The following is a 15,002-nucleotide window of genomic DNA, read 5'->3' on the forward strand; positions in this document are numbered from 1 at the left end:
TTTGTGATGGGATGGATTAGCAGGTTGGAAATGGGGATGAAGGAAAAGTACAGAGTAGTAGCTGTTGAGTAACACTGTATAACTAAGTAATTTCTTGGGATAGTAGCAGTGTTGTCAGTAGGAGAGAAAATAGAGAAAGAGAGAGACTAGGATGAGATGATGGATCGCCTCCCGGTGTCGATCCGGACAGACAGCGGGCCAATCACTTGGATTCAACCGGACAAACTCGAGGCCATCCGTCCATCCTGGAGTTTCTTGGGAATCCTGGAGAGTTGAAGGCAGTCCCTCTGGTCCATGATTCCTCGCAACCAATTGAGTCCAGACTCTCTCGCCCAGCCCTGCCGATGCTGCTCCACCACCTCCACCATCCATCCATCGCCATCCTCTTTCTCCTCCGTTCCATTATTGCCTTCTCCCCCGTTCCTTTCTCCCTTCTCTCACCCACCACCCCTCGCTTCCTCTCACTTCATCCACTCCCTACCATTCTCAACTACTACTCTTACTCGAAATTGATTCATATCTTCTCTTTTCTCCCCTCCACTTGACTCCTTTCTCCCCCCTCCCCCCCCCCTTTTCTCACGTCGCTCGATCTCCCTCACCCCCCTGCCTTCCCCCCTGCGTCCCTGCCTCACATTTTCTCCATGCCTTGGCTGCCAGATCGCAGCGGTCTGGCTGGGGCTGTTGATCTATCTTCAGCATGGTCCGAGTGCCACGCGGTTGTCGGGCTTGCGCTGACGCCCATACTCAGGTGCGTGTGTGATACGGATAATCGAATCACTGATGGTTCCGTGTTGGTCGTTGGCTTCCTTCATTGTTTGCTGTCCTCCCCCAAGCATCGGGCCGCCCGTCCTGGCGTCTACTAGTCGCCATTCCTCTCCTTGTGCTTGACCCCTGAACCCTGTGTTGCACAGATGTTGGCTGTTGTTTCTTTGTCTGTTGCTGCATGCTTTGCCCCCTAAACCTGCCAGATGTGCCAGATGTCAATTGCCGACGTTCCTTTCTGGACTACATGGTATCCACCAGGGTTTTGCTGCTGCTGCATTATTCAATTCTCCGGGTGTCCGCCTCCTTAATGAATGAAGGCCAAAATGTGTGTCTGGTTTGCGAAGGTCAGGTTCTAACCGTCAGTAATCGGCTCTCTTCTAGTGCGACGGCAAATCCCCTTGTAATCACTGCAAAACCCGCAACGTGCCTTGTCTAAGCCAGGCCCGAACCTTCAAGTTCCGCAACGAAGTACCTGCTCTCCAACAACGTTACCGCACTTCCATCTCACCGACCACCTCCACTACTTCTTCTACTTCCACATCCACTGCGTCGTCGCAACTTGTCCCCCGCGCACCCCGCGAGAGGGACCCGCCTTCTCCAGGTTCGGCCCGCGGGCGCGACGTGCGATTCGCCCCGCTGCCGCTGTCAATGGACGAATCCGTCTCGCCGTCTCTGACCGTCACTGCGGTCTCCGCGCAACAAACCCAAATCTTCACCAATTACGTCCTCACTGCCTTCCCTTGCTTCTTCAAATGCACCGAAACTCGCGTCCCCGTCAATTGGGTCGAATATGTCGACCGTCGCCGTGGCGCCATGAACTCCTGCTTCGACTGGGCCATTCGTGCCTGCACCCTGTCTTATACCGCCTCCCTCTACGATATCCCTGAATTCAATGACGTCGCGCGCTCCTTCTACACCCGCTCTCTCGCCGGTCTCGCCGGCCTTCTCGCCGACGAGTCGACCGCCAAATCCGACGAAGCTCTCTCCACCGCAATTGTCCTCGCCGTGTTTGAGAAACACCACTGTACCGGCCCAGAGGCGTGGATCCACCACGCCCACGGTATCCGCGCCTTGCTCAAACTTCGTGGCCCCAGGGCCCATCTCTATGGTTTCGGACGTGCCATGTATATTGTCTACCGGCCGATGCTTGTCTCCGCTGCCCTCATTGAGGGCGAAGCCTGCTTTCTCGAGGAGCCTGAATGGCAAACCCTCAACGAGCAGATCTCTGACGACAACGCCAAGCTGCCCGATTCGTCATTATATACGGATGTAGTGGACCGGGGGCTGCGCGAGATTATAAAAATCCCCGGTTACGTCAAACGCGTCCGTGAGCTACTCTCTTTACCCCTCACCAAACGGGCCAAGCTCGAACCCCCCTTGCTGCAAAGCGTGCAAGCTACCCGCGCTGCCCTGCGCGGTATCCACACCGAGTTCGGTGTGGCCATATCCATGCTTCGTGCCGGCCACAGTAAGCCGCGCGGGTTCATCGGACCACTTCCCCAATTTTTCTTCGAGGGATATTCGGCGCATGTCACGCGGGGCGTGCACGCCGGACTTACGATCCTGAATTACCTCGTCATCATGCTGGACCCGAGCCAGCGTGAGACACTACAGAAAGAAGCTCGTCTGTTATCCAACCCGCCATCCCCGGAGAGTGTGGTCAGTCCGGCGTCGGAGTACAGCTCCCCGGAGACTCCGTCAAGCTCGCCGGGGCATCCCCAGCTCGTTGTGGAGTCACTGATCACCCCGGACTATAAGCAGGGTCCGACAACGGACTGGATGGATCAGTTGACGTCATCAATGGGGATGGACGGGGTGCGGGTGCGTATTGTTGACTGATTACAAGAGTTGGGTATGTATAGCACGTTTGGAGTTTGTGAATTGGACTGGCTTTATCTTGTTGCTCTTGGGATGGTTTGGTTGACGGTTAGATACCCATTGATTGTTTGGCGAAGATGGGAAATGACCCTGCAGGATTGGATTGATGTGTATATGCCCAAAAAAGTAACGGTTTGGTACTGTAACAAACGAATTGAATGCTTCGGACTGAAGGAATTAGGTATAGTTTGTATATAACACTACTCAGGAGTACAAACATCAATTCCCGCACAAGCTATCTATATTTGCTCGTGGATCTAGTACATTTGCGGTGAACAAACCCGCCTACCCATTGAAACAGACAGCCAACCACACTAGTTCCAAATATACCTCTTCTTGAAAAATATACAAGAACTATATACACCCCCTACTGTTCTCCCAATCCCTCCATACCTCTCACAACTCGCAACTTACGCCCTCACCCTATCCTCAACCTCAATTTTACCCACAAACCTCCCCAATCTCCCCCTCATACATCTCCAACGTCCTCCACCTCGCCACACTCCCCTTCCCCGTCATCACAAACGGCTTCTCCCTCCTCGCAACAACCACCCTCTCCAGCCCCAACCGCACACACTCATGACACCGTTCATTAACCCTATCAAGATATGGTCTCAACGACTCCACAAACTCCCTCCTCTTCCCCTCATCCTCCACATCCTCAACAGCCTCCACCAGCAACACCGGCTTCGCCCGCCCATGTCCCCCAATTAGGGCATTCTTGACCCCCGGATGTGCCACAATCTCCGGCTCCAACAGCGCAGCATTGATCCCGTCCCCGTGCGATAAGTACACGTAGTCATCTACCCTCCCGATAATCTTCCATAATCCCTTGTGGACGGGATGTTCTTGCCAGAGGTCCTTGGTTTCGAAGCGTGAGAGGTCCGGGTAGAGTTTGAAGATGGGTTGGAGGGCGCAGGAGGGGTCGCGGATGAAGACTAGTTCGTGGAGTTGGCCATCGCCGCGTGGTTCGAATGCTACGCCTGTGTGCTTGTTGAAGGTTAGGTAGTCCCATGCGTCTGTCCGGTGGGGGTGCAGTTCGGTGAAGTAGCCGCCTGCTTCGGTGCTGCCGACTGCGGGAAATATGGGGACGTGGGGCAGCAGGAGGGAGGCGGTTTTGGGGGATAGAGGGGCGCCCGCGTAGTGGATGTGTTGGAGGGAGCGGAGGGCGGAGAGGCCCTCCGGTGTGAGGGTTAGGGCGTCGATTAGGGAGGGAGGGAACATTGCTGTGGTGACGTTGCCGTGGTGGAGGAGAGAGATAATGGTTGAGGGGGTGGGTGGGCTGGGAGGTCCGATTACGGCGGTCATGTGGATGAAGGTTGTCATGGAGAGGGAGAGGGCCATGCCTACGAACTGTTTTGGGGTTTTAGTTAGGGTTTATGGTTGAATGGGAGGTGTGGTGGGTGCGCGTACGTGGAGTGATGGTAGTGGGGTGTAGCAGCGGCGCTGGGCGTAGTGGTGGATTTGGGTCTCGCCGATGTCAGAAAGTGAGGCGACGATGTCTGCTCCGGCCATCATTTCGTGGGTGTAGGTTACTGGTTTGGGGTTTCCTGGGATGGTTGGTATACTGTCTTGATTGTTATGGGAGGGGATGTACCTGTTGTGCCTGAAGTGTGGAACACTAGCCATGGATCTGCTCTGCCTTCCTCGTAGGTCTTGCTGTAGTTGACTGGCTCTGCTTCGGCCTCTTGCATGAAGGCTTCAATATCTGGCACTGTAACGGTCTGGACATGTGGAGCTGCTTTTAGAATCTCTGCAACAGGCGCTTCCATTGACGACGGTCTCAAGTAGACTGTGCACCCTTTCTTCTCGAGAATATGCAGCTGGGCCTCGGGAGTGACTAGTGGCGAGGGAAGGACCATCTATGATTGTTCTCAGAATGAAGTCCATTTTGGATGTCTGAGAATTATTACGTACCACTCTCTGCACCTTCGCCGCTGCCACTGCCAGAATCTGGTATCGAAGATCCTTAGGTCCAGCATAGGCGAAACATTGGAACGGCTCAGACGTCGGAGGCAGGTTCTGCTTCAACCAGTGTGCTGCATGGTTGGCCGCGTTGTTCAGCTCCTTGAAGCTGATATCGCGAAATCCCTGTGACAGGTCCTGGTCATTGATCGGTACGGAGACCCATGGTGGGGTGTTGTCTGCTTTGGCTCTGGCCTCGATTACGGATGTAAGGATGCGCTGGCCGTGTTGGACACCTGGGAGAGGGAACGGAGATTGGAAAGAAGATGCCATTTAGTATGTGCTGTTATTAACGTTTGGTGAAAATCGTCGACAATTGGTGAGAAAATGTCAAGAAGAAGTGTCAGCCTGGAGACATGACTGCATTATATACTAATTCCTAAGCGCCCCGCAGCCTTGTGAAGCTCCGCTTGCAGGCGTTAGCACACACTTAGGCATCTAGTAAGCACTAGAGGATGCCCGGCGGCTTTTAGCAAGTCAGCCCAGACAAAATAAGCTGAGACTCTGGCAGGTCTGTGCAACATTTATCCGTGTCATCGTCATCGACTTAAACGAAGAGAGCGTGAAGAAGAGGGAGTCGAACTGAATTCATTGCATGACAGGCTTGTTTAAGTCATGCAGGGATGCGGGTTGACATGTCCTTCCGGCCCATCCAGCGTATCTTCGCAGCCAATACATCCCTCAAATTCTGCTTCAGTATTGCGAGTAACTCATAGTGTTCTGACAGTTAATGGGGACTGAGACTCAGAATGGGTTATTGTCTGCTTTGGCTCTGGCCTTAATTACCGAGGTGAAGATGTGCTGACCGTATTGGATACCGCGGCGGAGGAACCGAGGTTGTAGAAACTAACAAGAGCCTGTTCTGAAGAGCCTGTTCTGAACTGCCTCTCAGCGATTTTGGTTGTGATGATAGAAAGATAGGAATATGAGTATATGTCACAATATGGATCTAGCAGGAAACGTAAGAAGCTCGGCTACAAGATGGTTGACTATGTAGAGATGAAATGCTTTGGAAAAGTAGAACTTGCAGGGCGAAAAGTATTGGAATTCTATCTCAAGTGGTACTAGATAAATAAACTAGTATTGATGCTATCATCAAGTTCAGCTGTACCGGAGCTAAAGCGCAAGAATAGTGACTACCACGAAGAGTCTATCCAAAAATCATGGACCCTTGGGGCTCCAATCTCCCAGCTGGTCTAGCTTAATGTGCTATAAAGAAGGATATTTAGACTAATAACAGAGCAGGCGACCGTATTTTACAAATTGTTAGCCATTGGTGTTGACCGTACAGTAGAATCTAACCCGCCGAGGGTATACCATTTTGATAACAATAGCATTCCGATGGGAGATGTGGAGGGTGTAACTCGGCAGCTTAGCTCAGAGTGGCGGACAGTTACTGCTAGAATCGCCTAGGCTGCTAGTGATCCATCCCCCAGGGAATGAACCATTATTGAGTTCGTAGTCTAGAAAATGCGTTCAATTCAAAGATTCTGCCCCCTACCGTAAGTCTGTAAGTATATTAGTACGTTCAAGGTTATTTGTTCTTTAGCCCTTTGTGGAAGAACTTTTGCAAGTCTGGAAATCCTCTGTTTCTAACAATATATGGGTCATATTCATGAACATCTAGGTTCTCGGGATCTTTGAGGGTGGATAATAGTTAGGAGATGAAAGATGTGGCGACGGAGGAGACGAAGGCCGTGAATAAACCCCGTAGGTGACAGAGAATCTGGTGAAGCATCTGGCTACGGTGTATGTCCCAATCTGCCAGAATGAACTGGTAGCATGCTAGAAACATAACTTGCACTATACTATAATCACTGCATCTCTTGACGGCCCAGCCTCGTGAAAGGGAAGCTGCACACTGACCAGTGTTAGTGATCGCAAAGATCTGGTAAGCACCGCATAATGCCCAGCTCCCATTACAATAGGGAAAATGTGACTCAGGCAGATCTGTTCAGTTTTCATCTGTATTATTGTCATCGGCTCTTGAAAGACAAGAAGTCAGCCAGAATGATTCAATGTGTGACAGGCTTATCTAAGCCATGCAGGGATGCGCGTTGACAGCTCCTTTCAGCCTTTTCGCTTCATCCAGCGCATGCAACTCCTCTCGCGATCTACTTCCACTACTGTAAGTAGAACATGGCTAAGCGACTCGCCCAATCACTTCGTGTCTGGTCAGCGTTGGGGCGCAAGTCCCGCACTTCGTTCCATGGCACCGGCCTGGAGCTTCCTCCCGAACCCAAGATCGAAGAGGAGAAGGTCCCAGGCTTCAAACCCAGTGCCTATTTCCCCGTTAAACCGGGACACATTTTCAATGATCGCTATGAGGCCTTGACCAAGCTTGGCTGGGGAGTGAGCTCCACCGTCTGGCTTGTTCGCGATCTCCAACAGTATGCCGCCCACCTCCTCATCCCCACAGTGCTAATGCCCGGACCATACTACTAGATGGAAATGGCTCCCGGAACGCTACCTGACATTGAAAATCGGCACTTGCGACTACGCGGAAGGCCATGAAAGTCATGAACTCAATATGGAACAATGCATCCGTGACTCCAACCCCAAACATCCAGGCCACCCTCTTTTGAGAACATTTGTCGACTCCTTCGAAGAGAAGAGCCCGAACGGGACACACATCTGTCTGGCCTACGAGCCCTTGCGAGAGCCCTTGACACTTCTACAAGGGCGTTTCCAAAACGATAGATTTCCTCTTGACATCCTCAAGGGATACATCAAGTGTCTCCTGATGGGACTCGATTACTTGCACTCCGAATGCAAGATCATCCATACCGGCTAGTACCACTTATAGTTCCCCCAGTATATCCAGCACAGTATCCTCATGATTTGCAACTACATAGATATAAAAGCGGCCAACATCCTCGTATCTATCGAAGACTCTTCAGTCCTACACAGCTTTGCCCAATCCCAACCATCAAAACCCATGTCCCAGAAGACAGTTGGCGACCATACCATTTACCTCTCCCACAACAACTTCGGCCGCCCCAAATCCCTTAACTTTCTTCCAGTTCTTTCTGACTTTGGATCCGCTCAATTCCAACTCGACGGCGTCACAAATACCTGGCCAATTCAACCGGATTGTTACCGCGCACCCGAGGTACTTCTCGGCGCGGGCTGGTCATACAGCGCTGACATATGGAACCTAGGAGCAATGGTACCCCACCCACCTCATCGACCGAACAAATACATATTAACAATGTGTTGATACACAGATATGGGAAATGCTCGAAGACAAGATCCTCTTCTCTAACGCCCGCGACTCAAACCTGAAAGGCACCCCAGCCGCTCATCTCGCGCAGATGATAGCCTTTCTCGGCCCGCCACCTCAGGAACTCATAGCCCGGGAGAAAGAAGGACTCAACCGAACATTCGGTATAAAGCTACGGAGTCCCAATGGAAAGCTTTGCAACTCACCTGTAGAGTGGTTCGGTGGGCCGTTTTTTGATGAGAACGGTGAGTTTATACCTTCCATCCTACTACTTGCTGTCTGCTATGGATACTATACTGACAAAAGCCACCACTATAAAAAATTAGGGGAATTTCTACACAAGCATCTCATCCCAGAAAACCAGACTCTCGAAGACACAGTGACCTACCTTAAGGATACAGAGAAAGACGGCTTCCTGGCTTTCGCTAGGAACATCTTGCAATGGCTGCCTGAGAACCGGAAGACGGCCAAAGAGCTGGCTGATGATCCATGGTTGAGTGAAATCGTGGTTTCAGTCAAAGAGTAGTCGTGAAGGTATAGGCTGTTTTTGTACGATACGTAGTAGATGATACCCCTCTCCACTCTGCTTGTTTTATGTGTAAATCTAAGTGTATATAGAATAGAAATCTCAGCTCCGTTGTCCATAGTATACTCGAGATTCAGACTACACTTACGAAATTGGAAAGGACACGCAGGATACAAAACTGGCAATTGATGGTCTTATCCTTCTTAAGTAGTATTATCATAGTGGACACAGAATTTGAAGGGAGAAAGGCTGTCTCTATATTGTTTACAAAAGTACTAACACTCAAGATAAACACCAAACAACTATATAGTGCCGGACACCTCGTGTATGTATACTAGATAGAAGTGCCAATCAAATTAGAATGTACATACTCCGTGCTTCGAATCGAAAGACAATGATTTTAAGCGCGAGCAAAAGACTGAAGCGAGTCTCTACATCAGGCCATCAAAATGCTATGGTAGGACATCAAACCAAGTAAACTGTGTTGAAATCCAATGTTATACATCGAAATGCAGGTAATTAGGGACTCAGAAAACAAAAAGTAAATTAAATGACAAGAGTGGGATTCGAACCCACGCCATCGAAAGATGATCAGGAAGCTTGTGGAAGCTGATTTATTTAGGTGGACCTAAACCTGACGCCTTAGACCAACTCGGCCATCTTGCCTGTATTTTCGTTGGTGGGTAGCGAGTGATGTTCATTCATTTCCTAGGATCATCATGTGGTAAGTACAAGTTAATATCCAATACTATATATATAATGGTAGTTCGCTTTTCAATAAGTTTTTTCCTGGTAGTAAACATACACTAATTCTAATATCATCCAATGTTATTACTCGTCTTCAAGGATATATCGCTGTAGTGAGCCAACACAATCAAGTTCCTCATTCTCACGCTGAATCACCACCGACCGAGCCTTGTATTTAGGGTCGCTCAATACCTGCTCTACACTCTCTTTGATGGTCTTGGGGCTGGGGGTATCGGTTCGCAGGTTTATACCGATTCCGGCCCATTCTCCGCGCATGCATACTTCGCCCTTGTCTTCTACGGATACGGTGGTTGTCGTTAGTGATTGGTCAATTTCCAAGGCCGAGGGAGGACTTACGAACTGTCCCGGCTAACACCATGGGCACTCCGTTCATCACACCATGCATAAAGCTGCCATACCCGCCGTTTGTCACGAAGACGTCAACGTACGGAAGAACCGCATCGTATGAAAGGTAATCGATGACTTGGGCGTTATCGGGTATCTCGAAGTCATCGTCCAATACTGCGCCCTTCACTCCTAGCACGCCAATGACCATGACATCTGTTCGGTTGGCAAAGGCCTGTACGGTGGGGATGAGCAGGTCCTTGTAATGGATCTTGACAGTACCCTGGGTAGCGAAGACAACTTTCTTCGGGTTCGTGGCCCGTCTGTTCGTCTCCAGCTCACCCCACCATTCAGGCAGGGATGTAGTCGGGTCGATTTCCCTGCGTGGTGTGCCGCCAATGAACCGGACCTTGGGCGAAAGGTCGCTGCGCGGGTACTCCAAGCTTGGGGAACAGGGCTGTAGGAGGATATTATGACCCGTGCTCCACAGGTCGAATAACCACTGGTCTACTTTCATCGTTGCTCCAAGAGATGCAAACACGCTATTGGTGTAGTCGACTAGATCATCGCGGATGGCTTTCTCGGTGGCGTACATGGCAGCGTTGCGGGCTCGGCCGTCGTCGCTGGGGTCGGGAGGTAAACCGTGGCCGAACGGTGCTGTGTCGACACTTGAGACGAGCAAGGGTGAGGTGGAGAATGTGAGGGTCTTGGGAAATCGCTCGTAACCTTTGGGTAGGGGTGCGCCGAGAAGGAAAGGCCAGGTGCCCATGTAGCCGAGCTCTTGGATGAGAATGACCTCACGGTTTGGGTGCTTTTCGCGGAGAGTTTCCAGGACGGCTTGTAGTGACTTCATTCTGGATGCGGTCATGTCAACGAAATATGTCTTCAGGCTCCAGACAGTGCGTGCGATTCGATCGGGAATTGTCTTCACGTAGTCTAGGCTCTCGGGGGAGTATAGGTTTTTTATTGGGTAGAAGGTTGCGCCGGTTTTGCGGACGAGAGCTTCAAACTCTTGACCGCCGATGAAGGAGACGTCGAAGCCTTGTTTGGTCAGCGCGGTGGCATGAGGGAGTAATGGGAGTGTGTGCCCGATTATTGTCGTGCAGGCAATGACGATAAGTGGCTTCGAGCAGTGATCCTCAGATGGGGTTACCTTGGTGTCGATAGTCATGATTCCGGATTGGCACACTGAGACATACGCAGTGAAGGAATCCGCGGGCCTTTCCTGAGCAGTATGCTGATGAACTAGTTGTTTTAAAGGAATTCAACGAGTTATAATGAAGCGGTGCTGGTGGGCAAGTATCGCCAGTTACAAAGGTCTCCTTTTATACTCTGTCGAGGAACCTCTAGCTAGCCAGCCGCAATGCAACTAGCGCGGGAAACTTGATGTATGTATTGTCGTGCGATCGATCTCTCAGATCTCGCCTGGTGTGGGGTGTATCGACCAATGAGCACTGCCATTTCGAGATTCGATGAAAGGGCGAAGCATTGAATCCCGTGTAGGAGGTATGCGGGCCCTCAGAAGAGTGAAGACGTAGCTGTCAGTGTGTGAGCAGATGGTCTCTGTTGTCTAAGCACATTCCCCACAACCGACGCATGCGCACAGGCCCAATGGGCTGTTGAGTTCTAGACCAAGGGAGAACATGTCTGCTGTTGACATTCCTGTGAGCAAATGGACATGCACATGGACGGGCAAGGGGCTAAGCTTTCGATGGCTCTGACATGGCTCCATTGTAGAGCTTAGCTGAAGGAAGGGAGGAGAGAAAGCAGAAGAAACGAATAATAGCGACCTCACCTGACTAGCAGACTCGGTTGAGATGCAGCCTCCAGTTCATTCGAAGGAATGACGGCTAGCCATAAGGGAACTCTCACTCATATTACTTCATGGCCCCCAGCCCAAAACACTAGCACAAGGTTGTTACCCACATACCACAGTCGGTAGTCGCCTGCGTGTACCTGTTTATCCGGACAGCGATGGAATGAATGCCTTGAATCTTTTTGTGGCGGTGAAAAATATATTGGAAAGGATCGTCTCTATCATGCATGTCATCACGTGGAAAATTGGGTTCTGGACTCCAAGCATTGAACGAAAATAGTGAACTTGAACCAGCTAACATAGCAGTAGATCAGAAAATGGCTACGGAGAAACATTCCATAATCTAACGTGTCATTTCTATCAACCACCCATGTCGCTATCAACTACTGCGGCCGTGAACACTTCTATCTGTCATGTACAAGGGTATCGGTGAGAACCATAGGCCTCTCGTAACATAGGCTGCGGACTCCGAACGTGCCAGATTGCAAACGAGGGGAGGAAAGGAGGGATAAGTATAAAGGAACAATCATGAAATAAAATAACAAACGCGTTCATCCAACGTCATGCCAATGACCGTACGCGAGGATATCGACATGTCAACAGGGCTTCAAATATTTTCGGAGAATGGGTAAAAGAGACAGCAAAAGAGAAATCGTGGATCATCGTCGATCAAAAAACCAGCTGGTACGCTTCCCAGTCTCCTGCGACTGGACTCCTGCAACTGGAGCACTGCTCTCGTTTCCTCCGCCGCCGCCTCGGAGCGGCTTTGCGATTCTCGAGCCGCCAAAACTGAAACCGCCGCTGCCATCCATACTTGGAAGACCCCTCGTAGAGCCCTGCTTCGCAGCTTCGAGTCGCTCTTTGACCGCAGTGAGTTGGGCTTCAAATCTGTATCATCATGTAGTCAGCAACCTGCTTTCGTTCCTTTGTCAAAAGAGTGGAGAGGGTCGTACCGGTGATTCGCTTGGGTGAGTTTCTCCTGGCTCTCCTGGAGCAGGCTCTCCAAGCTCGCAATCCGCTCGTTCCGGGCAATGAGCTTTCTCTCCGCAATAGCAACCTCCTTCTTCAGGCTGCTGTTCTGTTCTACCAGCTGCCGCTGCACATGAGTCAGCTGCTCCAGGTTGCGTTCCAGGAACGCCATCTTCTTCTGCTGAGCCCGGTTGTTCGACGAACGGAGAACGTTGTTATACTGCTCCCGAGCATCGTCCAGCGAGATCTCAAGCTCCACAACGCGCTCGCAGCGGTTCTGGAGGTCGCGCATGAGCGACTTCTTCATGGCATCAAAGTCGGCAATCTGCTGCTGCAGGTTCTTGCCGGCTGCGCCGTTGGTCGAGACCCGGGATTGGGAGTCTGCAAGGGACTGGCGCAGCTTGTCCAGCTCATCATCCTTGCGTGCAATCTCGTTCCTAAGGTCCGTGACTGCCTGCATTTCGGCCTCCTTCCGGGTCACGTACACCTTCTCCAACCGCTCCCGGATTTCCTCCACGTCGCCTTCGCCCAGGTTCCGCTCCAGAAGGTTCTCATAGTCCCGCTCGAGATTCGCCAGCTTCTGCTCAACTTCCGCTCTACGGCTGTCCTGCAGCTCATTGAAATCTCCCCGGTCGTTCATCGTGAGCTCGGCTTGACGGATGAACCCTTGGGTCTCCAGGAGACTCGCCCGCAGCTCCATAAGGTCGTCAGGCGCGATCGTCTCGCCGGCTTCGCTGACCTTGTGCAAGGAATCGACCCGCTGGATCAAGTCCTGAAGCTTGCGTTCATTATCGGAGAACACGTCACCGCCCAAGTCGAATCCGGCCATCATCTTCGCCATCTTTTCGGCCTTCTTCTTCTCCTTCTCGTCCAGTGCAGCGCTGGTCTCCTTGGCCTTCATCCGAACGTCGAGAAGCTGCTGCTTAACATCGTCCAGCTCGGTAGTCAACTCGGAGTTAGCCTCGCGGAGGCTGTCCATAGTGATAGCGGCCTCCTTGCTTTCATACGACACCTTCTCCAACTGCATACGAAGCTCATTGACCTCGGTGGTCAACTTATCGTTGTCTTTACCTGAGCGGGCGGAGTTCTCTTTCATGCTTCTCAACTCCTCCCGCGCCTCACGGAGACCTCTTTCGACGTTGGCGATGTGCGACTCCTTCTCCGCGATCTGGTCCTGAAGCTCATTCTCGCGTCTAAGGAACTCCTCTCTCTCGTCCTTCTCGAGAACAAGGCTAGGTGTGCTAGAGCGATCGCCAAGCCTGGACTCAGGACGAGGAGTCTCAGATCGAGGCGTGTCCTGGAAACGGGAGGGCGTACCGGGCCGTGGTGCACGAGCCTCGGCCTTCGCGGCGCTCACAGCATCCCCTCTGGCGGGAGTCCAGCGATCCTTGGGAACGGCCTCGCCACTGCGCCACACGTGTACTTCAGTCTCAAGTTGTGAAATATATGTTTCGAAATTCGTCACCTGGCTCTGGGCCTTGCGCAAAAGTGCCTTCAGTTCCGAAGGGCTCAATTCGGCGTTGACCTTCGCCTTGTTCTTGATTGCCTTGGCGCGCACACCGAAACGCAGGGTGGAGATGGTTTCCGCGTCGTTGTAGCTGCTGGGGGAGCAGTTGATGATCAATGTCGTTCTCGAGTTACCCCCCAAACTCTCTTGCAGAATACGCGTGAGCTTGGAGTCACGGTACGGGATATGCGTGGATTTGCCATCCGTTAGCGCGTTGATGACCATACCAAGAGCACTCAAACTCTTGTTGATCTTCTTTGCTTCTTCGAGCGTCTGACCACTGGCGCCCGTCTTTCCAACCTTCTCACTACCTGCCAGATCCACCAAGAACAGCTGTCCGCTCTTCGCAGAGCCGGTTTCCAGGTTCTTCTGTGTAACAGTGATGACGAAGATGGAGTGGGACCGAGAGGATTCCTGGTTCATATTTGTCGCCGCAACCGCTCTTGCTGTACCACCACGTCGCATGACTTCGTACACCTCCTGGACGCTTGACACGTATACCTCCAGGAGACCCTTGACATAGACACCTCTCGATTTCTCCTCGTGAACGGGAAGGTTGTCGTTATGCGGCACCAGCAAATCTCGAATTCGTTCCATGTAGATTTCCATGTAACTCACGCGGACGGTGTACTCGATGTTGCTTGGGCTGGTGAGGATGCTGGCGAAGATCTGCTCGACAATGCGGGGAATGATACCCTTGCCAATATCATCGTCGATGTCCGAACCCATCATGGTGTAAGACTTTCCTGCACCCGTCTGACCGTAAGCGAAGACCGTGCCATTATAACCGTTCAGAATATCGTCTACGGTGGGCCGAATCGAGAAGTCGAAGATATCCGTTTGTTTCGAGTCCATAGGGAACACGCGGTCGAAGGTGAAGGCTCCAGAGCCATCACGGGCCTGAACTGAGTTAGCCCACTAGGCGAACTTGCCTCCTATGCCACACCCCCACAAGTCGAGAGAAACGCTCACATTAACGTAACATGATTGCTCATTTTCGAATTCAACAATCGGCTCTCCTCCAGAGGACAACTCAACCTTGTTTTGCGGTCGGAACCTCGCAACCACTGTGTGTGAACCGTCAGTTTTAAGATCACCTCCAAACTCAAAAAAGTATACGACGCGGCGGGGAGTTGATGCGCACCCTTAATGGTGTTGTTCGAGCCGTTGGGGCCAGATGACCTGTCAAGCGAAACAAATCAGTCCTAACCGCTCCCACGGTCAAGCGGTGAAGCAACCAGAAACTCACGCCATGTTCAGT

At 51.6% G+C, this 15,002-nt stretch overlaps 5 protein-coding genes and 1 non-coding gene across 6 annotated transcripts; 2 read left to right on the forward strand and 4 right to left on the reverse strand.

Annotated features, from left to right (window-relative positions):
- The first annotated feature begins 271 nt into the window (after positions 1-271).
- Positions 272-2,934, forward strand: BDQ94DRAFT_147084 (uncharacterized protein). The gene is made up of 2 exons (XM_026766953.1): positions 272-748; positions 1,147-2,934. Exons 1-2 carry the CDS (start codon positions 698-700, stop codon positions 2,602-2,604), a joined length of 1,509 nt encoding a protein of 502 aa, XP_026624635.1. The 5' UTR covers positions 272-697; the 3' UTR covers positions 2,605-2,934.
- Positions 2,935-3,084: 150 nt separating this feature from the next.
- On the reverse strand, positions 3,085-4,881 carry BDQ94DRAFT_172026 (putative AMP-binding enzyme; the record flags this gene model as incomplete). The annotated part of the gene is made up of 4 exons (XM_026771880.1): positions 3,085-3,996; positions 4,057-4,193; positions 4,241-4,505; positions 4,561-4,881. The coding sequence occupies 4 exons, from the start codon at positions 4,879-4,881 to the stop codon at positions 3,085-3,087; spliced, it is 1,635 nt and encodes a 544-aa protein (XP_026624636.1).
- Positions 4,882-6,663: 1,782 nt separating this feature from the next.
- On the forward strand, positions 6,664-8,706 carry BDQ94DRAFT_147090 (kinase-like domain-containing protein). Its single transcript, XM_026766954.1, has 5 exons — positions 6,664-6,998; positions 7,054-7,397; positions 7,464-7,777; positions 7,836-8,076; positions 8,158-8,706. Exons 1-5 carry the CDS (start codon positions 6,748-6,750, stop codon positions 8,355-8,357), a joined length of 1,350 nt encoding a protein of 449 aa, XP_026624637.1. The 5' UTR covers positions 6,664-6,747; the 3' UTR covers positions 8,358-8,706.
- A 202-nt stretch (positions 8,707-8,908) lies between these two features.
- Positions 8,909-9,023, reverse strand: BDQ94DRAFT_t185. Its single transcript has one exon. It is a non-coding gene; the product is annotated as a tRNA-Leu (tRNA).
- Positions 9,024-9,188: 165 nt separating this feature from the next.
- Positions 9,189-10,620, reverse strand: BDQ94DRAFT_180340 (uncharacterized protein; the record flags this gene model as incomplete). The annotated part of the gene is made up of 2 exons (XM_026773598.1): positions 9,189-9,400; positions 9,462-10,620. 2 exons carry the CDS (start codon positions 10,618-10,620, stop codon positions 9,189-9,191), a joined length of 1,371 nt encoding a protein of 456 aa, XP_026624638.1.
- A 1,304-nt stretch (positions 10,621-11,924) lies between these two features.
- Positions 11,925-14,995, reverse strand: BDQ94DRAFT_172030 (putative kinesin family protein (KinA); the record flags this gene model as incomplete). Its single annotated transcript, XM_026771881.1, has 5 exons — positions 11,925-12,153; positions 12,219-14,641; positions 14,714-14,808; positions 14,886-14,923; positions 14,991-14,995. The coding sequence occupies 5 exons, from the start codon at positions 14,993-14,995 to the stop codon at positions 11,925-11,927; spliced, it is 2,790 nt and encodes a 929-aa protein (XP_026624639.1).
- Positions 14,996-15,002: the final 7 nt, after the last annotated feature.

The sequence above is a fragment of the Aspergillus welwitschiae genome (genome assembly GCF_003344945.1).
Source record: "Aspergillus welwitschiae strain CBS 139.54b unplaced genomic scaffold BDQ94scaffold_23, whole genome shotgun sequence".
Taxonomy (NCBI): domain Eukaryota; kingdom Fungi; phylum Ascomycota; class Eurotiomycetes; order Eurotiales; family Aspergillaceae; genus Aspergillus; species Aspergillus welwitschiae.